The sequence below is a fragment of the Erithacus rubecula genome (assembly GCF_903797595.1).
Source record: "Erithacus rubecula genome assembly, chromosome: 33".
Lineage (NCBI taxonomy): Eukaryota > Metazoa > Chordata > Aves > Passeriformes > Muscicapidae > Erithacus > Erithacus rubecula.
In genome coordinates, this window is record NC_136683.1 from 606513 (window position 1) to 632524 (window position 26012).

The following is a 26012-nucleotide window of genomic DNA, read 5'->3' on the forward strand; positions in this document are numbered from 1 at the left end:
GCCTGGCCAAGTGTTCTGGAGAGAGCCTGAGCAAGGAGCCTGGAGCCCCCAGGCCCTGCCCTGAGGCGTCAGTGCTGGCCCAGCAGTGCCCATGGCCTGTCCCTGCTGCAGCCCTGACACTGCCACCCCCAGGGTGCAGTTGCTGCTGCAGCTCCAGAGATGGGAACAAAAGGGGCATCTCTGGAGAAAACTTGGCTGGGAGAGAAATCCTTCAGTGTGTTTAAAGCCACGAAGACTGCGACCCTTTATTGACACATTTTGTGGCCACAGGGAAGATGGAGAAACATAATGAGCAATGGAACACAGAGTAGCTTTTTTAATGGACAATATGATAAAACTAAAACAAAGGAAAAATAACCCCACAACCAAACCAAGATGAAGTATCAAAGATGGCTGTTATTCTGTGATTTTAAGAACCTAGCCAGCATTTTAATGTTCCTGAAAGCAGCCAGTCATCAGTGTCCACACTGCAGCCTTGAGCTCCTGGTTCCTCAGGCTGTAGATGAGGGGGTTCAGGGCTGGAGGCACCACTGAGTACAGAAATGACACTGCCAGATCCAGGGATGGGGAGGAGATGGAGATGGGCTTCAAATTGGCAAATATGGCAGTGCTGAGGAACAGGGAGACCACGGCCAGGTGAGGGAGGCAGGTGGAAAAGGCTTTGTGCCGTCCCTGCTCAGAGGGGATCCTCAGCACAGCCCTGAAGATCTGCACATAGGAGAAAACAATGAACACAAAACAACCAAATGATACAAATGCACTAAGAGCAAGGAACCCAAGATCCCTGAGGTAGGAATTAGAGCAGGTGAGTTTGAGGATGTGTGGGACCTCACAGAAGAACTGGCCCAGGGCATTGCCATGGCACAGGGGCAGGGAAAATGTATTGGCCGTGTGCAGCAGAGCATTGAGAAAGCCACTGGCCCAGGCAGCTGCTGCCATGTGGGCACAAGCTCTGCTGCCCAGGAGGGTCCCGTAGTGTAGGGGTTTGCAGATGGACACGTAGCGATCGTAGCACATGATGGTCAGGAGGGAAAACTCTGCTGAAAGGAAAAACAGCAATAAAAAAAGCTGGATGACACACCCTTCATAGGAGATATTCCTGGTGTCCCAGAGGGAATTGTGCATGGCTTTGGGCACAGTGGTGCAGATGCAGCCTAAGTCAGTGAGGGCCAGGTTGAGCAGGAAAAAGAACATGGGGGTGTGCAGGTGGTGGCCACAGGCTATGGCGCTGATGATGAGGCCGTTGGCCAGGAGGGCAGCCAGGGAGATGCCCAGGAAGAGGCAGAAGTGCAGGAGCTGCAGCTGCCGCGTGTCTGCCAATGGCAGCAGGAGGAAGTGGCTGATGGAGCTGCTGTTGGACATCGCTCCACTCTGGGCATTCTGAGCTGTTGAAAGAAGACTTTGACAAGGTGGGAATTCTTTGAGCCAATCCTACAAAATATTCTTTAGAATCCTTTCAAATTATCTTCTCATACTTTGGTAGGAATTTGCAATTTTTTTTTTTTTTTTTTTTTTTTTTGAGGTTATGGTTTTGCTGCTGTGTTGCTGGCTGAAATTCAGTATTGCTCTCAGCCAGAGCTTTTAGGATCCCTTTGGTATAAAAGGCCTCTTTGTGCCCCTGTGCAGTCAGACCTGCTGATCCTACACATCTGCCCTTTGCTCATTACCTCCTGCTTTTAAAAAGTTCTCACACATAAAATTTTCATAAAAAACTTTTTCAGACTCCAGTTTCAAAATGAATCTCTCTAAACCCCCACCTTTTTTTCCTCTGCAGATGGACAGGGAGGGATATTCAGGGCTGGTGTGGCTCTCTACTGCCAGAGCTATTTCTCTGCAACCAAAGCTTGTCCCTGCCAGTGCTCCCAGAGCCCAGCCCACCCCTGGGGTCTCATCTCTGCCCTGCACATACCTCCCAGCACAGGGCACTGCTCAGGGACATCTGCCTGCCAGCAGGGCCTTAAGGACAGCTCAGACAAACTGAGATGCTGCAAGCCAAGGTGCTGCTACTGCTGTCTTTAGGCAGAGGAGGGTGAAGAGGCACTTTGTGAGGGAGATCTGAGGCAGATCTGCTGATCCTCAGTGGGACAGTGCACAAGGCTCAGTGACACAGACACACCTGACAGCCCCCTTCCCTTGCCTTGAGGAGAAAGCTGAGAGCAGCCCTGGCCATGCAACACCATCTCCACAGCAGGAGGAATCTGTCCTGATGGGGGTCACTCCTTCCACCTCCAACTTCTCCCCACAGCCCATGGGGAGCTGCCAGGCAGGCTGAGAGCTGCCCCTGGCACGTGCACATGCCCTGGGCTGGTCAAGAGCCCTGAGGGCTGCAGGAGCTGCTCTGCAGGAGAGCCCTGGGCAGCCCTTGCTGCAGCCCCAGCTTCAGCCCCTGCAGCCATCCCTGGCAGCAGGAGCCATCCTGCCCTGTCCCTCTGACAGTGCCCAGGGCAGCCCCGCTCTGCTGCACATCCTCCTCCTCCTCCTGTGCCTCAGAGAAACTGGGAGAGTCCTCCTGACACATCCCACAGGCTGTGGGCTGTGCTGGCTCCAGGAGATCCCTCCAGGAGCACAGGGGACATTGCCCTGCACCCACACACTCACCAGGTCGAGGGCTGTGAAGATGTTTCCCCAAGTGAAGTCTCAGCTCAATGTCTTCCCAGTCCTGATTGCCTTCAGCCTGTCTGTGCCTGGCTCCTGTCTCCTCAGTGCCTGCAGGCAGTGCCCTAAGCCCTGCTGGGCTGGGAGAGGAGGTGCTCCTCAGCAGAAATGTCTTTTTGAAGCTTTTCCTGGTTGAGCCTGGGAGCTGCCTCTGTGCCAGGAGACCAGCCCAGCTCAGCAGAACACACACAGCACAAGGATTTTAATGACCCTCACAGGAATTTGGTGCTGTTTACATCAGATTAAGTCCCTCAGTATGATAAAGAAACTTCTCAAGAGTTGAAAGTTTAATTGGAACACCAAATTTTCCTGAAGTTTTAATGGATTCTGCTGAGGGATATGTCTGTTGATCAAACTTTGCTATTTTTCAGTGCCCTCATACCCTACTAACTCTTTCCAGTGTGTCAAAATACAGACTAAAGGACCAGCCTTAGAAATCTCCTTGCTTTGTCTAGTACTCATTACCTCCTCCTTCTTGTCTTATCCTGTTTCCACCCAAATCTCTCTCCACACAGCCTCACAGTCCTTTCCCAGTCTTTCTCCCACACACATGCCTGAGTTGCAGGTATTGAATGTGATTTGCCACACACAAACTTTCGGATCTTAGGTTCAAAATCAGCTTGGTTAGGATGTCTCGATTTACACTGAGGGCATAGACCTTGCCGTCTCTCAGAGGAATAATAACAAAGTTTTTCACAAATCTTGCACTGTAACAATAACCATGCAGAGTGCCAACTTCTAGAAGCCCCAAAAGCCTCATAACACCCTCAAAAGCAAGCAATTCCTCTTCTCTCTTGAATGTCCAGACCCCCTTGTGCAGACTCTTTCCAGTCCAAAGCTACCAACCTCCGTGCTGAAGTTTGATATATTCCATTCAGTTAACAACACAGAAAACACAGGGAAAAATCACCAGTTTGCTGCAATTGTAAGTTTTGTCACAAGGTGACAATCTTACTCTAAAATACACAATGACCTCCTGCAGCTGAACTGGAGGCACTGCAGGTCAGGGACAGCCACTCTGTGTCTGGAATGCTCAGCAGATGCTCAGCCCGGGCAGCTCCTGCAGCCCCAGGGCCAGCCCCCCTGCCCAGCACAGCAGCAGAGAGTTGGCCCCGGGGCTCCTCAGGCAGCTGCTGCTGCCCCAGGGACAGGGCAGCCTCTTGCCAGGGCTCCTCTGCACCCCAGGGGCTCCTGATCTGCTCCTGGCACATGCCAGCTGCCCACAGAGCCTGTGCCAGGGGAACACGTCTGTGCTGGCCTGAGCAGCCACTGTTGCAACCCCTGCCCTGCTCCCAGAGCCCGAGCTGGGGCTGCTGCTCTGCAGAGCACGGTGGCTGTGCTGCCCAGGGCCCTGGGCTGCCTCTGCTGGGCTCTGCTACTCAGCCTGGGACACAGAGGCAGCTGATGGTGCTCCCTGCACTGAGCCCCTTCCACACAGGCTCTGCTGGGGCCATGCAGGGGCTCAGAGGTGCCTGCCTTGTTCCAGGGCTGCCAGATGGCCTTGGGGCTGCCCTGCATCCTCCTGGGGAAGGTGCCTGAGGCTCAGAGCACTCAGTGCCAGACTCCTTTCCCTGTGCCTGCTGTGTCCCTGGGGCTGCAGAGCTCTCCTGGTCACAGCAGACATTCAGTCCTTGATCTAGGGGTGACCCCACTGTGGGCAGGCTTGTGCCCAGTGAGCTTCACTCCCTGCTGCTCCCTGGCACACCCTGTCCCTGCAGGTCCCCTGTGCTCTCCCAGCAGCTCCCAAGGCCCTGCAGACAAACATTGCCCTGCCATCAACTCTAGGACAAGCTGCAGAGCCCCAGGAAGGTTCAGCACACACCATTCACCATCTGAAGGGAACTGGCCACCAACAAGCTAAACCTGACCCAGACCTGAGTCCCTTGACAGCCACACTGGGACCCTGATCTCATGTCACTGAGCCCTTGGAGAACAGGGAACACAAGGAGCCTCTTCAGAGTCTGTTCTTTGGGCCTGTTCCTGAGAGTGACTCTGGAGGAGAACAAAGCCTTCCTGCCCTGCCCTCAGAAGATCTCTTTACTAGTGGAGCTGCTGTGCTGGAGCCCAGCTGTGTCCCAGCAGTGCCCATGGCCTGTCCCTGCCTGTGCTTACAGCAGGGACACGCAGCAGGACAGTGACCAAGCTGCCAGAGCACTGCGGCATTACAACCACAGAAGAGCTGGCAAGGAGAGGGTGGAGTTGGGAAGAGCAGATGTGGGAAGAGCCAGGGCCATTGTCCCTAGCTGTGCTGCCGTGCTGGGAGTCCCTCCACCTCTGCTCACAGGCACTGCCCTTACAGAGACAAAGAAGGGCTGGGGAAGCACCTGGGTCACACAGGGCAGAGCAGGACACTTTATTTTACCTCAATGCACAATGATCATGGCTCCTTACTGTCTATGCTGAACACAAGCACAGTAGATACTGATGTAGCAATACTGTGACTAAAGGCATCCCTTTATGGAAAATACTATGAAAAGTAAAAAAAAAAAAAAAAAAAAAAAAAAAGTAGAACACACCAAAAAAAAACACATGGAACTAAGCAGTCTGGGCAGTCTGTAATGAGTTCCATTCTGAATGCTATGCTGAAACAAACAGGCACTTGATTGTTTCTGGAAACATAGAGTGGTCATATTCCTCAGGGCATCCTCAAGCTCCTGATTCCTCAGGCTATAGATGAGGGTGTTATAAACGAGATTAAGCCAAATTAAATATAATTAGAATGAGTGATAATTTATTTTGCGACTGAAATACGGTCCTCCTTACCCACAATCAAAAAGGGACAGCACTGAGCCGGGGATTGGCGCCGGGTGAGCACACTCTGATCCAACCTCTATCGCATCGGATCCCCCAGTGCTCACAAAGCCACCTAGGTCAGTCCAGTTTTTATACAGTTTTTCATAGCCTGGAGCAGAGGTCTTTCTTTTTGTTGTTGCACACATTCATGTAGTCTTTCTCTGTGTTGGGCTGGACAAAACCATGTCTGGGAAATGATGAATTTGGTGAATGCAGATCTTGGTTTATGGGAAGCTGGCATTCAGATGTAGATTTCCTGATGGCTCTGGTCATCTTAATCATCAATAATTGATGGGTGCTCATCGCTTGGGTGTTTCCTGGACAGTTTCTGAAAGGGCTATCTTCGACCAAGGAATTATTTGGCTTTTGACTGGGAATTACCACCAGTTGAGAATAATTTCAGAAACCCACAACGGTGGGGACTAATAAGGGTAACTCCTTGCTTTTTGTGTGGGCTGATTATTTTTCATTGTGGACCAGGATGACAACCAAGTTGGGTCCTTCGCCTCTGTAGAGGGTGCAACAAGGGATGGTATTGTATATCTAATAAAAGGAGACCTATGTGCCCCAGGTGTGGCCTGGAACTCCTGAGATTCTATAATTGGGATGTAGCACATGATCAGTTCGAGATAGTGAGTCCAGTCTGTGGGTAAGGTTTAAAGCCGGAGAATTTGGATATTTTTGAAAAAGACTGGGAATGGTGCCAGCTTGGTAAAATGAATTATAAGGCTCCCCTTGTAGTTTAACTTTCAGTATTTGAGATACAAGTATGTATTTGTGGAATTTCTGCCTGGTAAAATAGGAGAAGGAAGCAGCCAGCTGTTTGAGCTATTGGAGAAGGGGAATTTCTAATAATTTAGAGGAGAGAGCAGAAATAATCAGGACTGCGTGTGCTCGGTATTTTCGGAGGGATTGTCGTTGGGTTGGTCAGGGGGGTGTGGTCAATGAGATTTGTCATTGGGGTGGTCAGTGGGTGTGGTCAGTGGGGTGTTGGCACTGGTTTCTAGGATTTGGGTGTGGTCAGTGAGTGTGTGTAGTGGTTATGGTCAGTGGGTGTGATCATTGGAGGTATGGTCATTTGGGTGGTGAGTGGGATGTGGTCAGTGGGTAAGGTCAGCAGGTGTGATCAGTCAGCGGGTGATCAGTGCGTCATCTGTTCCTATTTCTGTTCCATCATTCCTGATCTGATGAGGATGGATCCTCAGCCACTTGGAGGATGCTGATGAATTTTACTACTCCAGAGGCCTCTTCTTTCTTGAGCTCTTCAGTTCCAGAATTCAGTGACAAAGGCTCATACACATTTGTTAAAAACACCCATAAGAAAAGCTCCTGGGGATAACTTAAGTTTTCAAATCTTTGGTGGTTAATTGGATAGATTTCAAAAGTGTATTCCAAGTGAATATACTATATTGAATACAATGCCGAGAGAAGTGCTTTCTCCTGATTTTTTTCCTGTTTATAGATGGATATCAGAACTGTCCAACTGATATTGACCCCAGCACCTTCTAATGCAGTCTGAATAGATATGAAAATCAAGACCCTTCATGATGGTCAATCAATCACACTTTGTCCCCATCTCCATCTGCTCCTCACCATTTCCCTCATCCAGCCCCTCAGACTCCTGTGGACCAGGAGCAGTGCAACCAGCAGGCCCAGAGCAGTGATTCTTGCCCTGTGCTCAGCAGTGGCTGGGCAGCACCTCAAGTGCTGTGTCCAGTTCTAGGCCCCCAATTTAGGAATGACATGGAGGAGCTGGTGAGTGTCCAGAGAAGGGCTACAAGGCTGGTGAGGGATCTGGAACACAAGTCCTGTGAGTAGTAGCTGAGGGAGTTGGGGATGTTTATCCTGGACGAGTCTCAGAGGAGATCTCATCACCCTCTACAACTTCCTGACAGGAGGGTGCAGCCAGGTGGAGTTGGGCTCTTTCCCTAGGGAACAGTGACAGGACAAGAGGACACAGACTTAAAGCTGCCCCAAAGAAGGTTTAGGCTGGACATGAATAAATATTCTTCACAAAGAAGGTGATTGGGCATTTGAATGGGCTTCCCAGGGAGATGGATGAGTCACTGTCCCAGGAAGAGTTTCAGCATAGACTGGATGTGGCACTGAGTGCCATGGTCTGGGTGACAGGGTGGTGTTAGTCAGTTAGTTGGTTAGTTAGTTAGTTGGAAGTTTAAGATGTATCATTACAAGTTTGTGAAGTGTTATATCATTAGTTGAAAAATTGACATGGCAGCAAAGCCGTGGGAAGAAAGCAACTGGTGATAAAAGACATTAGCAAAGTTCATAGAAGTATGTGATTGGCTAAAAATATAGTCTAAGGCATTGTAACTAAGAATGAGATGGCTTCCGATATTATGATATTTGGTGTAACACCTTTAATGTCTCACCCTTCTATGAGACTGGTGCAATAAAGCAATAAACTGTCTTTTACAATGTCTCTCAGTTGCTCATCTTTTGTTATAATGATCTGACTGGCATATTTTGGATATCAGGCCTGCCAATTGAAATCAATAGGGATTCCAAGATGCTAGGTCTACCCAAAAGAAATCAATAGGGATTTAAAGACACCAGGTCTACCCTGTTTAAGTCTAGGTGGATTTAGGGACACCTAGTCTATCCATTGAATTCAACAGGACTTTGTGGATTTTTGGTGCTAAAATGGGACAATTTGGGTAAATCTGGGGGAAATGTTGGGCTCAATTCCAGGAATTTCCCTTCCAGGATCATGATGCTGATTCTGTGGAAGTCCTGGATGAATTCCTGGAAGCCAATTTCGAATCCCTGATCCCACACCTGTGACCTGTGTTGGAGCTGTGCCCCCAGGTAAGCCCAAAAATCTCCATTTTCAGTTCAAATTCTGGGAATTCTGAAGCCAAAATCGAGATTTTTAGTAACAAAATTTTAGGGGCACTGGGTTTAGCCATTGAAGTCAATGGGAATTTATGGAAACCAGGTCCACCCAGTCAAAGCAATGTGGATTTTGGGGACACCAGTTCTAGGGGGCCCTAGGGGTTTTGGGTGATCCAGTTATCCAAGAGGTACCCAGGTGTATCCAAGTGATTTTTGCTGTGATCTAGGATATACTGTGGGCTACCCAGATGTATCCAGGTGATTTTTGTGGATGTTTAGGTGATGTTTGGAGCACCCAAGCATCCCGACTCTCCTGGATGGGCTGGGAAAAGATAATGGCCACTGTTGCATCCTTTCAGTCAACATGGACACAGATGACCCTCCGTGGTGGGGGGGCTGTTGGGGGCACTCGAACATTCAGGGTTACCCCAAAACTCCAGGCGAGGGCCCCAGAGGTGGGAGGGAGCCCTGAGTTACCTCAAGAGATGATGCAGCACAGGTACACCCAGGTGCTTTGGTCTGTGTGGTTGGTGCAGGTGGCATTCTGCACCGGCTCCAGCTCAGAGGTGGGCAAAGAGGGCACCCTGAAATCATAGGGGAGCAGCGGAGTCACCCAAATTGATGCACAGAAAAACTTTATAACCCACAAAGTAAATTATAGGTATGTATTTTATTCAGCACTGAGGTGCATGGGGGATAGCTCCTCCAAAAACATGCACACCTTTGGCAACCTGCGCCTCTTTTTATTCTCTACAAACTAGGATTGCACAATATGCCTAATACATATTAATTTCCTAATCCCCCCTGTCCCTGCTTCATATTAAAATTAGCTTCACTGCACTTTTTGATTGCACACTGCTTCTTGTTGGTTGTTCTGGTGGCTGTCTGGGATGAAGTAAGCAGTCTTCCTCTCAGTTTGAACTTTTAAACTCACCTTCTTTGCATATTAGTCTTAGGTTCCTTTCCAGACCTTAATACCAGTTTTTGCTGGTTCAAGGGTCTCAGGAATACCCGTTATCTGGAATGGGCCTCACTCTTCCATCCTGCTTGCACATTCATGGCCCTCTATCTTATCTTGAAGCCTTGCTCTGTCCTGTTCTTGCAAAGACAGTGAATGTTAAGCACTCAGAGAATCTTGCCAGTCCCCTTCTAGTTAAAGCATCCTCCTGTATTTTTACCCTTAACTCATTAATTTTAATTTTAATTTTCCCTGTATCAGTTTCACAATGGCTGCTTGATTCTATGAGCCCCAGAGCTTCATCCTTGACCCCTGGTTCCATAGGGGTCTGGAGTCACAATGGTCCCACTGAATCCATGAGGCACCAGAGTGTCACAATGGTCTCTTTGGTTCCATGAGGCTCCATGGTATCTCCATGGTGTCCTTGGATCTGCTACTGCCCTTGTATCAACTGACCCACGGTTCCATGAGGTTCTGAGTGTCACCATGGTTGCTGTCAGAGACTGGATGAGATCAATGTCCCAAACTCCTTGGGATGAGCTGTCAATCAGTCACACAGTGGGCTGGTGCTGACCCAGGCTCTGATTGCCAGAGCAATCACAATATCCACTTGCAGTAGGCCCATAAGGGACCAGAGGCTTAAAAAAACACGGAGCACATGCTCAATCCAAGTCCCTGCCTGCTCCTGTGGTCTGTGTCACCCCAAAGGCAATGCTCCACACTCATCCCTGGAGCCCCAGCCCAGCTCCTGAGTGACTAAATGACCAAAAGTCCTACCTGGGGGAAGGACCCAGGAAGACTAAGGAGAATTTAAGGCAGACCACTAGGCATGTGCACATCTTGATCCTACCTCCTCTTGGAATTTCTGTCTGAACAGTACTGGAATGCAAGAGTGTGTATCTCTGTATCTTTTTTGTCTTTCTCTCTGGTTTTCTATTTCTTCTGTTTCTGTCCTCTTCCAAATTTTGAGTAACTTGGGAAAGGGGAATTACTAGACAGCGCCATTGGCTGCTGAGATCCTGCCTGTTTCCCCCTCCCCCCAGAGTGTCCAGACCGGCCCATGGCATAGATGGAATGCTGCCCCTGATAAGTTTTTCCAAAAACTCCAGGGCCAAGGGGAAGGGGAGGCCATCAGCCTGTGAGTGCTGCCTCATAAGTTGATATGGTCCTCAAAAATATTTATGGGAAAACTGTAAGTCGAGGGAGGGATTTTTTGCACAGTGATCAGATTTACATTCTCCTGAAAGGCTAATTCACTGTGACACAGAGGACAGGAGAAAACTGTTTTCTTGTGGTAAAATCTCCATAGACTGATGAAAAGTTCTCCTCACCCAAGTAAATTGGTGAAAGGCTATTTATAGAGATGGTAAATGGACAGATCCGTTTCCGTATGTTGCCAGTGTGAAAGAAAAGAAGAGAAAGAAAAGAAATGTTCTGAAAAATTTATTGAGATTTTGTTTTTCTTGTAGTTTCTAGTAATAAAGTTTTTTCTTTGTACCTTTAAAGTTTGAGCTAGTTTTGTCTTTCTCCTAATCCCATCTCACAGCAGAAAATGAGTAAATAATTCTAGTGAGTGCACTGGCAATTTGGCCAATGTTAAATCCACAACAAACTTAATATTGAACTCTTCTTTCTTGACCTCTTCAGTTCAGGGATTCAGTGAGAAAAACTCAAAAGTATTTGTTCAAAACACCCAAACAAGAAAAGCCCCTGAGGATAATTTAAGTTTTCAATTCTTCTGTGATTAATTAGACAGATTTCAGTAGTGTATTCAAAGTGAATAGACTATATACTATATACTATATTGAAAACAATGCAGGGAGAAGCATTTTGTACTGATTTCTTTTCGTATTTATTGATTGATACCAGCAATGTCCAATTGATATTGAACCCCTGAAACTTCTAATGAAGTCTGAATAGATATGAAAATCAAGACCCTTCATGGATGACAATAAATACCACTTTATCCCCAACCTCTCCCTCTAATTCCCTCATCCAACACCTGGAACTACAATGGATTAGGAATGGTGTGGCCAGCAGGAACAGGACAGCGATGCTTCCCTTGTGTTCAGCACTAGTTGGGCAGCACCTCAAGTACTGTGTCCACTTCTGGGCCCCCAATTTAGGAAGGACATGGAGACGCTGGAGTGTGTCCAGAGAAGGGCAACAAGGCTGGTGAGGGGTCTGGAACACAAGCCCTGTGAGGATCAGCTGAGGGAGTTGGGGATGTTTATCCTGGAGGAAGCTCAGGTGAGACCTCATCACTCTCTGCAACTCCCTGACAGGAGGGTGCAGCCAGGTGGAGGTCAGGCTCTTTTTCCAGGGAACAGTCACAGGACAAGAGGAAGCAACATTAAGCTACACGAGGGGAAAATTTAGGCTGGGCATTAGGAAATACTCTTCACTGAAAGGGTGATTGGGCATTGGAATGGGCTGCCCGGGGAAGTGGGTGAGTCACCATCCCTGGACGTGTTTCAGGATAGACTGGATGTGGCACTGAGTGCCATGGTCTGGGTGACAAGCTGGTGTTGGGTCACAGGTTGGATGTGATGCTCTCAAAGTTCTTTTCCAGCCTGGGCGATTCTGTGATGATTGTGATACTGCAGGGCCCTGGGGAAGCAAGGGGACATTGTGACACTGCAGGGCCTCATGGAACTGAGAGGACCATGGTGACACTGTGTACAATATGGCACCACAGAGCCAAGGGGCCACTGTGACACTGTGGGGCTACATGGAAGCAAAGAATCCATTGTGACACTCTGGGCCCTCGTGGAATCACAGAGGCCACTGTGACACTACAGGGCCTTGTGGAACCAAGGAGCCATTGTACCACTGCAGAACCGAGGAGAGCCTTGTGAGAGCCTGGGGCCCAATGGAATCAAGGGGCCATTGTTCTACTGCAAAGACTCTTGGAACTAAGGGAACAATTCTGACACTGTGATGCCCTATGGAACCAAGGGTCCCTCGTGACATTGCAGGATCTTGTGTAACCAGGGCTCTATTGTGATACTGCAGCACCAAGGAATTGATGGTGGCACTCGGAGGTCTTATGGAACCAAGGGTCCAGTGCTGCTCCTCATAGACTCAGGGAATGAAGGAAACATGTTTGACATTGTGGTGCCTCTTGGGACCAAGAGGCCATTGTGACACTGTGGAACCAATGAGGCTATTACTGTATTGCGAGACCTCATGGAACCAAGGATCCACTGTGGTACTGCAGGGCTTTGGGGGACCAAAATGCCTTTGTGACACTGTGGGGCCCAGTGATCTAAGGGACTTTGGGATATCAAGGAGTCCCATGGAACCAAAGGGGCATTGTGAACAGGGGAGGACTCATGGAATCACAGAGACCATTGTGACATTTTAGGGCCTCGTAAGACCGTGGTGACAACATGCTGGGTGTGAGTGTGGGTTTTCTGGAGAGTAGAAGGGCTCTGCAGAGGGACCTGGACAGGCTGGATCCAGGGCCCAAATCCAACAAGGTGAGGTTTAACAAGTCCACATGCTGGGTCCTGCCCCTTGGCCACAACAACCCCTGCAATGCTACAGGCTGGAGATAGAACAGCAGCCAGGCAGAAAGGGACCTGGGTGCACTGATGGACAGCAGGTTGTACATGAGCCAGCAATGTGTCCAGCTGGCCAAGACGGCCAAAGGCTTCTGGCCTGGATCTGGAATGGTGTGGCCAGCAGGGTGTGGTGGTGCAGAGCTGGAGGTACCACCGAGTACAGAACTGACACCACTAGATCCCGAGATGGGGAGGAGATGGAGTGGGCCTTCAGGTTGGCAAAAAACCCAGTCCTAGTAAACAGGAGACACAGCCAGCTGACGGAGACAGGTGGAATATCTTTGTGCCATCCCTGATCAGAGGGGATTCTCAGCACAGCCCTGAAGATCTGCACATAGGAGAAAATAATGAACACAAAACAAGTGAGTGCTAAACAGACATTTAACAGCAAGAAGCCCAAGTTCCCTGAAGTTTGAGTGTGAGCAGGGAGAGCTTGAGGATCTGTGGGATTTCACAGAAGAACTGGCCCAAGGCCATGCCCTGGCACAGCGGCAGGGAAAATGTATTGGCTGTGTGGAACAGTGAATAGAGATAGGCACTGGCCCAGGCAGCTGCTGCCATGTGGGCACAAGCTCTGCTGCCCAGGAGGGTCCCATAGTGCAGGGGATTGCAGATGGACATGTAGAGATTGTAGCACATGATGGTCACGAAGTTTTAATCTGCTCCAATGAAGAACGAAAAGAGAAATAATTGAGCAGCACATCCTGAGTCAAAGAGGTTCCTGGTGTCCCAGCGGGAATTGTGCATGGCTTTGGGAACAGTGGTGCAGATGGAGCCCAGGTCGCTGAGGGGCAGGTTGAGCAGGAAGAAGAACATGGGCAGCCTTGGGATGCTCAAGATTATTTCAAGTGGATGTGTTACACCACAGCCCTGTCCTGGGAGGGAAATTCCTTTCATTGTCTATCCAGTCTGGACTATCCCAGCTGCACTTGGCATTCATTCTTTCTTAGGCAGTTTTACACAATATCAAAAGTGTCACTGAAACAGCTCTTTAAACACTCTGATGGCTCTCCTCAACTGTCCTCAGTCTCCACTCCACTGGGCACTGAGCTCCTTTGTCCCTCTACTTTGGTTGTGTGACTGAAGCCTGCATACCTCACCTTGGGAGTTCTCTGGGCCCTCTCCAAAGCATTTACAATTGATAACATTGAGCTCATAATCTAAGAAAATCACCAGAGGAACAAGACCAGCCAGACCGCTCTGTTCCGGCTACTTCTGTCTGGAAGCAATCCTTGGACAGATAGAATCTGGGAGGCCAAATCTCAGTTTTGGCCGTTGGCCCTGGATGAGAAAGACAGTTTTTTTCCATAGGAAGTAAGGGATAGACTCAGTGCTTCAGGGGCAGATGAGAGCTGACAACCAGAGCCAAAGACAGCCATATCTGGTTGTCATGGCAGCTTTTCTCTGAGAGAAACCGTTGCATACAGGGAGTTTTTTAGGGGCAGTACCAATTTTGGCCATGGGCACCAGAAACACAGAGAGTTCTTTTCCATAGCAAGAAAAGCCCAGAGCCCCAGTACTCCAGGGGCTGATGAGAGGCAGCCCTCGTCGTGCAAAATTCATTTTGACCTGTCTGGTGGTCCATGTGAGGCCAAGTATGCCAGACCTTTTTCATGTCCCCTTGGTTCTGTGGGAACCTACAGCATCACAATTGTCTCCATGATTCCACAGGGCCTGGCAGTGTCACAATGGTCTCCTTGGATCCATGGTGCCCTGCAGGATCACAGCGGTCCTTCGGCTGTACAAGGCTCTGTAAAGCCACAATGGTCTTTGGTTTCACAAAGCCCTGCTGTTTCACACTGGCTCTATGGGACCATGTGGCCCAGCAGTGTCAAAATGATGCCTGTGGTTCCACGAGGCCTCACGAGGCACAGCGTCACAATGATCCCTTGGATCCATGGTGCCCTACAGTGTCACAATGGTGACACCTTTGGTCACAATGGACTTCTAGTTCCATGAGCTTTCATAATCTCAGCAACAGTTCTGCTGTGTCACCATGGACCCTTTGTCCCACAAGGTCCTGTAGTACAACAGGGTCCCCTTGTTCTATGAGATTCTGCAGTGTCACACTGGACTTCTTGGTTCTGTGGGGCCCAGCAGTGTCACAATGCACCCATGGCTGCAGGAGATTCCATAGTGTCATCATGGCCTCCTTGGATCTGCAGTGTAACAATGGACCGTTGGTTCCATGTGGCCCCACAGTGTCACAATGGCCCCTTGGTTCCATGAGGCCTTTCTCTATCACAATGTACTTTTGGTTCCATGAGGTTTCCCAGTGTCACTAGTGACCACAGATTCTATATGGCCCCACTCTGACAAAAAGGATTTTGGTTCCATGCAACTGCACAGTGTCAAAAGGTCCCTTTATTCCTTGAGGTTTCATAGTGTCATAGGTGACTCCTTGGTTCTGTGAGGCCCTGCTGTAACCAAATCTCCAAAATATCAGACTAAGACTTGTTACCACTAATTCGGTGTTAAAGTGTGCATCATTTTTTTAAGATCTCAGGTCCAATGTGGGATAACTCCAAAGTGTATGTGGACACATCATTCTACACATCCAGGTTTGCTCAGCATCAGATACACCTTTCCCTTGTTTGTCCCCTCCTGTCATCACTGCCACCAGTGTTCTACTCTCACTGGAACCTGGGGACACTTTCTCAATCATATACTGCAGTGGGACCCATTAAAACTTCAAGAAACTTTGGACTTTAAAGCTCACTTTGAGTTCTTGAGAAGTTTTTTGAGTATACTCTGAGGGACTGAGTCTTATGTAAACAGCACCCAAGCCCTGAGAAGGTCATTAAACTACCTGTGCTGTGTCTGTGCTGCTCAGCTGGGCCGAGCTCCTGGCACAGAAGGCAATCCTGACAACCAAGAAGAGCTTCAAAAAGACATTTCTGCTGAGGGCACTGCCTGCAGCCACCCCAGGTACTGCATAGAGGCACAAAGAGCTTCAATCAGTCAGGGCTGAGAAGATGCTCAGTAAGTGATTGGGGCAGAATCACTCCCAGCCCTTGACACAGGAAGCCTCTGGCTGCAGGACAAGGCAGCTGCAGCTCCTGGAGTGATCTCCTAAAGCTGGAGAATCCCGATGCCTACAGACTCTGTGAGTGCATTCTCTGATTCTCTCTTGTCTAAAGCAGCCAGAGATGCCCAGAGCTGTGCTGCAGAGCAGGGTCCTGCAGCCAAGGGCACTGTGCTGGGGCAGGGACACTTCTGCCAGCCAGGGACAGGTCTCAGACAGCCCTGGGAGCTGCCCCAGCACTGGGGTAAAAGGTCTGGGTGGAAGGAGATAACTGATAAGGCTTGGAAGTGTTCTCCTTGCATGGTGAGGATGCTGCATAGTACAGGGCTGCTCCCAGCATGACATCTAAATGCTGAAGATTACCAATGAGATTTTACAGGGAGCACTGCCAGGAAGCAGCTGTGTAAAAGGGAAATTCCTTCTTTTTTTAATCTACTGCTCTGGGTTGCCTCGATGGGAAATTTCACAGTGATATTCCTCTCTTAATTCAGGATGATAAAAAATCAAGAAAATTCCTCCGATCTCAAAAATTAGGCAGTGACAAAAATCAGTGCAGACCCCCTTAAATGCAGCATCTGCATTGCTTTTCCAGCATCCTCGGGGATGCTCTGATGTTGCCATCACAATTCTGCAGAGTCTAAGCTGGCCCATGGCAGTGCCCTGTGCTGGAGGAATCAGCACTGGCAGAGTCCAGCCCTGGGCACAGGGAAGCAGATGCTGGAAGGGACACCTCCAAGCAGCAGAACCCTGGGCAGATAGTGGGGGGAAAGTGCCACCAAATTCTGCTGAGATATTTAAAGACTCACGAAACGGAACTATTCCATGTTTGTTTTTTTTACAGATCCCCAAGGCAAAACACAGCAAATGTCCAACAGTAGCTCCATCAGTCACTTCCTCCTGCTGCCATTGGCAGACACACGGCAGCTGCAGCTCCTGCACTTCTGCCTCTTCCTGGGCATCTCCCTGACAGCCCTCCTGGGCAATGGCCTCATCATCAGTGCCGTAGCCTGCGGCCACCACCTGCACACCCTCATGTTCTTCTTCCTGCTCAACCTGGCCCTCACTGACCTGGGCTGCATCTGCACCACTGTCCCCAAAGCCATGCACAATTCCCTCTGAGACACCAGGAACATCTCTTACTCTGTATGTCCTGCTCAGGTGTTTTTCTTAGTGTTTTTTTGTTGGAGCCCAGAGCATAGCCCTGGCCTCCTTGGGGGTCTCAAAACCCCCCTGGCAAGGGTCTCTAGGAGCTCTGGGTGAGACGCTGGTGTCACAGGTGCTGAATTCTAACCCCTGGGGGAACTTGTCAGCACAAAGAGAATGGAAACAAGCTAAAAAATTTAGTAAAGTATAAATTAGACTTTTAGAACATAGATAAATTGGGTTTTTTGAATGTTTATGATAAGGGACACATGGCCAAGATGGAGAATTTGGGGGGTGGACACCTTTTCCTCCTTCTTCTCCATGTCATCCATGTTGGGTGACACGTTGGTACTCTTGGATTGGATGGGGTCAGAGCTGGACCATTTAATAAAATTGTATTGTATTGGAAAATTTTGTAAATATGTAATAGGTAGTATAAACTATATAAAATAAGCCCTGCCTTCACCAGTCAGATTCCACCATGGATGCCAGGCTGAACACACCACTGCTGGCCAGGCAAAAGGTGCCTGAGATAAGAAATAATAAGCAATTCTTGGGAAAAGAGAAAACTGTCTCTGGCAGTCTCTCTTCGGCGGCTTCATAGAAAACCAGGGTTTGAACCACCTTCATGTCCCTCTGGGGTGATCTCGGGGCAAAGGAGAAACCTCAGACTGGGACACCTAGTGTCCCTGGCTGGGCAGTGACATCTTGCATCCCCCTGGCTGGGCAGTGACATCTGTCATCTCTGGATGCGCCGCAGCCCACAAAGGTGGGTGCAGACCCCCAGAAGGGCAAGCTCAAGAAGATGCACAGAGATGGAAGAGACCCCCTGTCTTGGTTTGAAAGGAGAGGTGTCTGCCAGTAAGGGCAGAAGTTTCCCTTTGGAATAGAGACTTTGGTTCCACTCCCCCCCCGCCAAGTATTATAATCGTTTGAATCAAGGACTCTGAGGCAGAGATATAGGGGTGGGAATAACAGCTCTTTTACTAATATATCTAACTGTACAACCAGAAAACAATAACAGTTAAAATTGCTAACAGAACGGAATAGATAACTCGGTGTCTGTCCCTTTAAATGCAAGCACGCTGTCTCTGTGCTTAGTCCACAGTCCTGATCTGCCAAGGGTAGATGGGAACGGAGGCAGGAAGGAGGGGGGGGGCAGGGGGTGGGGGGTGGGGCGGCAGCGGCCACGCCGTTCTCGGTGGGAACGGGCTGGAGCGGCGGCACCTCGCTCACCGTGTGTGTCCGGGTGATCAGCTGTGTCCGCAGAGGCAGGAGGCTGGAACGGGGCAGATGCAGGGCAGGTGATCGCAGAGGGTCTGGCTCTGCTGTGCTCCGGCCGCGTGGCTGATGATCCCGGGCGTCCTCCTCCGAGCTCGCCGGAAACCCGAGTGCCCTCCCGGAAGCCTCAGAGGCCCCTCCGGGAGCCGTTCCCACCCACCCCTTTTGTCTGGACTCATCAGACACCCTGGGTGTAGCCTGCCCAGCTCCATTAGCATGATAATGGGAAAAATTCTTTCAATTGACACAGTAGTAGAAAAAAACACTCAACCCCCAACATTATCCACCCCGAATTTTTCCATGCCAACATGCTACATCATATTGAAACCTTTAAATTATATACATACATGTAGTTATAGGCACAGTATCATAGATAGTTCACCCTAGAACAAGGTCCCCTTGGGGTATGCATCGGGTCTCTCCATCCTTTTGCATCACCCACCAAGTGCAACCTGGTCCTTGAGTGAAAACCACCCCACGAACAGGATTGTCTTTGCTGGAAGCAGAGTTCACCCAGACAGTTTTCCCTAACATGCCTCTCAGGTGTACCACTGGAACCTTATCTCCATCTGCTGCTCCCAAGGGCTCTGACTGGGCAGGGCCTGCTTGGTTAGTGGAACCTCGGGTATTCACTAACCATGTGGCCTTTGGTAGATTGATATCCCAGTTCTTGAAAGTCCCCCCACCAAGTGCCTTTAAGGTGGTCTTAAGCAGACCATTGCACCGTTCGACTTTCCCAGCCGCTGGTGCATGGTAGGGAATATGGTACACCCACTCGATGCCATGTTCCCTAGCCCAGGTGTTTATAAGGCTATTTTTGAAATGAGTCCCATTGTCTGACTCAATTCTCTCAGGGGTACCATGCCTCCAGAGGACTTGTTTTTCCAGGCCCAGGATGGTGTTCCGAGCAGTGGCGTGAGGCACAGGGTAGGTCTCCAACCATCCGGTGGTGGCTTCCACCATGGTCAGCACATAGCGCTTGCCCTGGCGGGTTTGAGGCAGTGTGATATAGTCAATCTGACAGGCCTCTCCATACTTATATTTGGACCATCGCCCCCCATACCAGAGGGGCTTCACCCGCTTGGCCTGTTTGATGGCAGCGCACATGTCACAGTCATGAATAACCTGAGAGATGCTGTCCATGGTTAGATCCACCCCTCGGTCTCGTGCCCACTTATAGGTGGCATCCCTACCCTGATGGCCTGAGGCATCGTGGGCCCATCGAGCCAGGAACAGTTCTCCCTTGTGTTCCCAATCTAAATCTATCTTTGAGACCTCTACCTGTGCAGCCTGATCTACCTGCTCGTTGAGCCTATGTTCTTCATTAGCCCGACTCTTGGGAACATGGGCATCCACATGACGGACTTTCACGGGGAACTTCTCTACCCGAGTGGCAATGTCTTTCCACTCATCAGCAGCCCAGATTGGTTTTCCTCTACGTTGCCAGTCAGCCTTTTTCCACCTTTCCAGCCAACCCCACAGAGCATTGGCTACCATCCACGAATCAGTGTAAAGGTAGAGCTTTGGCCATTTCTCTCTCAGCAATGTCCAAGGCCAGCTGAACAGCTTTGAGTTCTGCAAGTTGACTCGATCCACCTTCTCCTTCGGTAGCTTGTGCAACCTGTCATGTGGGGCTCCATACGGCAGCTTTCCACTTCCGGTTCATCCCCACAATGCAGCAGGAACCGTTGGTGAAAAGGGCGTAGCATGTTTCATCTGCTGGCTGCTGGTTGTACGGTGGAGCTTCTTCAGCCCGGGTCACTTGCTTTTGCCCCTCTTCATCAGCGAGACCAAAATCTTCACCTTCTGGCCAGTTTGTAATTATCTCCAAAATCCCAGGGCGATTCGGGTTGCCAATACGGGCGCGCTGTGTGAAAAGGGCAATCCACTTGCTCCATGTGGCGTCAGTGGCGTGGTGAGTAGAGGGAATCTTTCCTTTGAACATCCACCCCAGCACTGGCAGTCGGGGTGCCAGGAGAAGCTGTGCTTCTGTGCCAATCACTTCTGAGGCAGCTTGAACTCCCTCATAGGCAGCCAAGATTTCCTTCTCTGTGGGAGTGTAGTGCGCTTCAGATCCTTTGTAGCTTCTGCTCCAGAATCCCAGGGGTCGGCCTTGGGTCTCACCAGGCACCTTCTGCCAAAGGCTCCAGGACAGACCATGGTTCCCAGCTGCAGAGTAGAGCACATTCTTTACCTCTGGTCCTGTCCTGACTGGGCCAAGGGCCACTGCATGAGCAATTTCCTGTTTGATCTGGGCAAAGGCTTGCTGTTGTTCAGGGCCCCAATGGAAATCGTTCTTCTTGCGAGTGACCTGGTAGAGAGGGCTCACAATCTGTCTGTACTCAGGGATGTGCATTCTCCAAAAGCCGATAGCACCTAGAAAAGCTTGTGTCTCCTTCTTGCTTGTTGGTGGAGACATTGCAGTGATCTTATTGATGACCTCAGTGGGGATCTGGCGCCGTCCATCCTGCCACTTCAATCCCAGGAACTGGATCTCTCAGGCAGGTCCTTTGACTTTGATCTTTTTAATGGCGAAACCGGCTCCCAGCAAAATCTGGATGATCTTCTCTCCTTTCTCAAATACCTCCATTGCTGTGTTCCCCCACACAATGATGTCATCGATGTACTGCAAATGTTCTGGAGCTTCACCCTTCTCCAGTGCAGCCTGGATCAGTCCGTGGCAGATGGTGGGGCTGTGCTTCCACCCCTGGGGCAGTCGGTTCCAGGTGTATTGCACGCCCCTCCAGGTGAAAGCAAACTGAGGCCTGCACTCTGCTGCCAAAGGAATGGAGAAGAATGCATTTGCAATGTCAGTGGTGGCATACCACCTTGCTGCCTTGGACTCCAGCTCGTACTGGAGTTCCAGCATGTCCGGCACGGCAGCGCTCAGCGGTGGAGTCACTTCATTCAATGTCCGATAGTCCACAGTCAGTCTCCATTCTCCATCAGATTTCCGCACAGGCCAGATAGGACTGTTGAAGGGTGAGTGGCTCTTGCTGACCACCCCTTGGCTGTCTAGATCACGGATCATTTTGTGGATGGGGATCACAGCATCTCGATTTGTCCGGTACTGCCTACGGTGCACAGTCATGGTGGCAATTGGCACTTGTTGCTCAGTCACTTTCAGGAGTCCTACTGCAGAGGGGTTTTCTGACAGTCCAGGCAAGGTGTTCAACTGCTTAATGCTCTCTGTCACTACAGCAGCTATTCCAAAAGCCCACCTGAACCCCTTTGGGTCTTTGTAGTAGCCGTTCCTGAGGAAGTCTATGCCTAGAATGCACGGTGCCCCTGGGCCAGTTACAATTGGATGTTTCTGCCACCCCTTCCCTGTCAGGATAATCTCAGCTTCCAGCAAAATTAATTCCTGTGATCCCCCTGTCACCCCAACAATGGAAACAGGTACCTTCCCCACATGTTCTGATGGTATCAGGGTGCATTGTGAACCAGTATCAACTAACACTTTATGTTTCTGTGGCTTTGACGTGCCAGGCCATCGCACTCACACTATCCAATAGATCCTGTCATCCCATGCCTCTCCCTGGCTAGAGGCAGGGCCCCTCTAGCCCTGGTTATTATTTCTTTCCTGGGCATACATAGTGGAGGTTCCTTCCAGGGGATCTGACAGAACATCCTCCTTGCTGTAATACCCTGCACCTTGCTTGTGGGAGGTTGAGGCTACCTTCATTTTAGTGCAGCTCCCTCGGTTAGCATTTCCCTCTCTGAGCTGATGCACCCGTGCTGCCAGAAGTGGGTTTCCCATCCCATTTTCCCATGTCTTCCCCATGGTCTCGCAGGAAAAACCACAGGTCAGCTCGTGAGGTGTACCCTCTCTCCCTAGCTGGGGGACGTGAAGCTCTGACTTGGGGGCCTGTGACACGTACTGGTGCTATGCTGATCTTCCTCACCTCCTCAATTCTCTCCATCATCTACTCCCTCATATCCCTCATCCTATCTTCGACCTGTTGGAGGTCCCTGGCCATGGCAGAGACATTAGGCTGCATTGGGCCGTTCATCATGCTCTCAAAATTTCTGAGTTTGTTGGCAACAGAACACACTGTCTCTGGATGGTTATCAGCATTAATCATTGCTATGTAGGTGGTATATTGAGATGGACCCAAGGTTGCCAGATTCCATAACATCTGCCCTGTGCACTTGACCTTGTCAGGGTCATTGTCATGCTGTCCATCCCTCCCAAAGAGTACCTCTAATACTGCTGTCTCTCTCAGCTGCTGGATCCCTTCCTCAAGGGTCTGCCAGCGCATCCTACGGTGGTGCTCCTGCATTCTCTCTCTGTGTACAAACTTCTCTCTCACACTCATTAAAAGCCGGTCCCAGAGGGAAAGGAGACCTTGCTCCCTTACAAATATCTGGGAAAATTTTCCAGTTTTGATCAAAAATTTAGAGAGAGAGAAAATTGAAAAGCCTTCAAAGTAAGCATTTGGGGGAAGGGTTCTGTTTGTGTCTCCACAGAGAGAGACCGGAGATGGCCAAAGCCTGCAGCAAGATGGAAACACCACAACATATAGCTTCAGTTGTCAAGGAGCAAATGACAGAAGTTCTTCAAGAACAACATGAAAAGGTTTTTGCAAATTACAAGAAGAAAAAGAATCTATCTGAAATACAATGCTACAAATGTGGGGTTTTTGGACATTTTAGGAAAAATTTTCCTCAATCCACAAAGACTTCCAAGCTACCAGAACTTTGTCCTAGATGTCGCAGGAGAAGACATCTGGAAAATGAATGTTATTCTCTGACGGATGTGGATGGAAAACCATTGCCACTGCCAAAAAATACCAAGAAAAGCGCTGGATCATCTTGTGCTATGACAGAAATGATGGCGGTGCAACAAGGAACTGCAACAACACCAGCACAGACAATACAGTTGTTGGGGAATGTCAATCTGACTCCCTCAGCAGGGCATTAGGGGACATCCCCTGTGACAGGGATTTGCTGCCCAGGAATGCAGTACATCCCGTCAGCTTCAAAAGTGGTTTGTTTTTTGAATGAAGAATTTGCATCTATACCTACAGGATTCAAAGCACCGTGCTGAAAGAGACAAGATTTTTTGATAATAGGCAGAGACCAGTGCAGCATTTTTGGACTGACAATATATCCTACTGTTGTTTCAGCAGACTGCTTCGAAGAGCTGACAATTTTAGCAAGGGCTCTTCGACTCCCATTGACAATTCCACAAAATACTCAACTGGCAAAAGCGATAGCTCTGCCATGGCATCCATTGGAGCATCAAGTAATGCCAGCGATGGGCGAAGAGCATCCACACTACAATGACCATGTCGAAGAACACACGTTATGGTTGAAGTACATAACCTGTGAACAGCCAACTATTATTTGTGACTTGATATATAATAACAGGAAAATAACCATCACAGGGATGATGGACACCGAACGTGACACTGATTTCATATATTTCATATATTTTCTGACCTCAAGAATGGAACTTGATTGTACCTTTGGACCAAATCACAGGCATTGGAGGAAGTCCTCTATGCTTCCAAAGCAAAAATTCAATAACATTCACAGGACCTGGACAGAAGACAGCTATTACTTGTTCATTTATGATGCAAAAGCCATTCACTGTATGGGGAAGAGATCTCCTTTCACAGTGGAGCATGTACCTTTTATTAACCACCTAAAAGATTAATAAAATTCAAAATAAAACCTTGTCTTAAGTTTCAATACAGGATGTGACCAAAAGTATGCATTTTGACAGCATCTGTTGAAATCAATTGGGTAGTGATCCTTATCTCTGTGGGACATATTATCTGCTAATGGGCCATATGTTACAACCAGGTGGAGCAGTCATCTTCATCTTTTGAACAATCCATCTTTCCTCCAGGGATATATCATCTGTTAATAGGCCATTGAGTCCCACTCTATGACTGATAAATTTGCATCATCCCATTGGGAGATGCTCCAGCCTGGGGCAGGAGCCAAGCCTTTCCTGCCTAGATAAAATCTGAGATGATGAACACCAAAGCAACCTTCTCCCCCTGGATTCCAGAGGAAAACTAGACCATTTCACATCATCACTGGAGCTTCAGAGGAAAACTGTACCTCCCTAGAGGACCACTGCTTCAGCTGAGCCACATCCGTCACTCTAGGTGAACTGCAGCCACCATTGAATCTGACTGCTACCAACACCCTGACTGGTAGAGTGTCCAGTTGTATTCTGACTTAGTCAGTGTTTTGGGTCTGTTCTTTACTCTTTGTAATACTGTATTTATATTTTAATTTTCCTAGTATAGAACTGTTTTTCCTATTCTTGTCTCTTTGCCTTAGAACCCCCAAAATTCAAAATTATAATAATTTGGAGGGAGAGTGAGGTAAATAAAAAGGTTCAGCAGCCATAAAATTAAGGGTTACAAATAGTTTTAAGAGTTGTCCCCTCTGTTAAAATGTTAAGCAACTTACTGTTCTTGATGTGCATGTTCTGTATCCCCAAGTTTGCCCTCTGTTTGTACTTTCCCAAACAATCCCAATTCTAGTTCAATCACTTCCTACTTCCTCCCTGTCCCTCACTTCACTTCTGGCCGCCTGCTGCTGATTCATGTCAATCAAAAGACATCGCCCCTTATGCAAAGTTTCCAGAACTCCCAAGAAACACCTCTTCAGTGGAAGTCCAAACTAACTAGCCGTTACCTAAGGAGCTGTTGAGAAGAGTGACAACCCCAGATCAACGAGCCTCAACTGAGTTCATGACATGTCTACAAGGCTGGAACTCCTATACTTACCTTCGGTCAGGATTGCTGAGAACCTCCTCCCAGCGTCGCCTAGGCAAGCAGCAGCAGGTGTCGGCCCCTGACGACCCCCCCAGTTTTTCAATAAAAGAGCTGCTATTTAATAAAGGCCTTGGCCCTGCTCCGTTTATTACAATTTGAGGGCTCGTCCGGGATAGGCCACGCCCAGAAGAGGACATTGGAGGGGAAGGCGCCACCCCAAAGAGACCCTCTGGGCCAGCTGGCCACCCCGGACCCGGAGCAGTGTGGGACCAGGACAACGTTGGGAGGGCCGGTAAGGACACCGGCGGTAGGCATGGGAGGTGAGCGTGGTGTGAATGAGATGGGGGCTGGCAGCTCAGACCCCGAAGCGAGTGTGGACCCCTGACTACTGTGGTGCCGGACTCCCGCAAGGGGGCCAGCCAGGAAAAGGGGAAAGCGAGTGAGGTCTACTAAGGCCTAGAGTGTGGAAGAGGCGCCTCCTTGGGGCCTAGGCCCAAAGCTGGGGAAGGGGGGAGACCATCGCTAGGAGCCAGCACTTGGTTGGGGAAGGGGGGGAGACCCTCGCTAGGACCCAGCACTCAGTTGGGGAAGGGGGAGGCGCCATCAATAGGACCCGACATTGCGTAATTTTAGGAGGGGGTGTGCAGGAAGGGGCAGCTGGCTCCCCGCTGGGACTGAGCCCCCAGAGACGAAGGTTTAGGAAGGGGTATCCTGGTCCTGCTGGGACCTTACCCAACTCCCACAGACAACTGGGGAGAGTAGAGGGAGGGGGCGACCGGGGCCCGGCTAGAGACTGGCTCTATCCCAGTTTTAAACTTCTTAGGGAAGGGGACCGTGATCTTCGCTAGGACCTTACTCACTCAGTTGGGGAAGGGGACTGCGATCCTCGCTAGGACCTAACTCATTCTATTCCAGTAGAGTGTGTGTGTAAATTCTCTGTTTGTGTGAGAGTAAGCACAGTGTGGGTGTACCAGTGTGTGTAAGTGAGCGAACTGTGT

General features: G+C 49.5%; 2 protein-coding genes across 2 annotated transcripts in view; both read right to left on the reverse strand.

Moving 5' to 3' along the window:
* LOC306813838 (Fc receptor-like protein 4) overlaps positions 1-26012 on the reverse strand; it is a gene marked incomplete at its 3' end in the record, with an annotated part of 303919 nt that overhangs the window by 127022 nt on the left and 150885 nt on the right. The window lies entirely within an intron of this gene.
* LOC306813796 (olfactory receptor 14A16-like) lies at positions 430-1362 on the reverse strand (the record flags this gene model as incomplete). The annotated part of the gene is made up of 1 exon (XM_079329435.1): positions 430-1362. One exon carries the CDS (start codon positions 1360-1362, stop codon positions 430-432), a length of 933 nt encoding a protein of 310 aa, XP_079185561.1.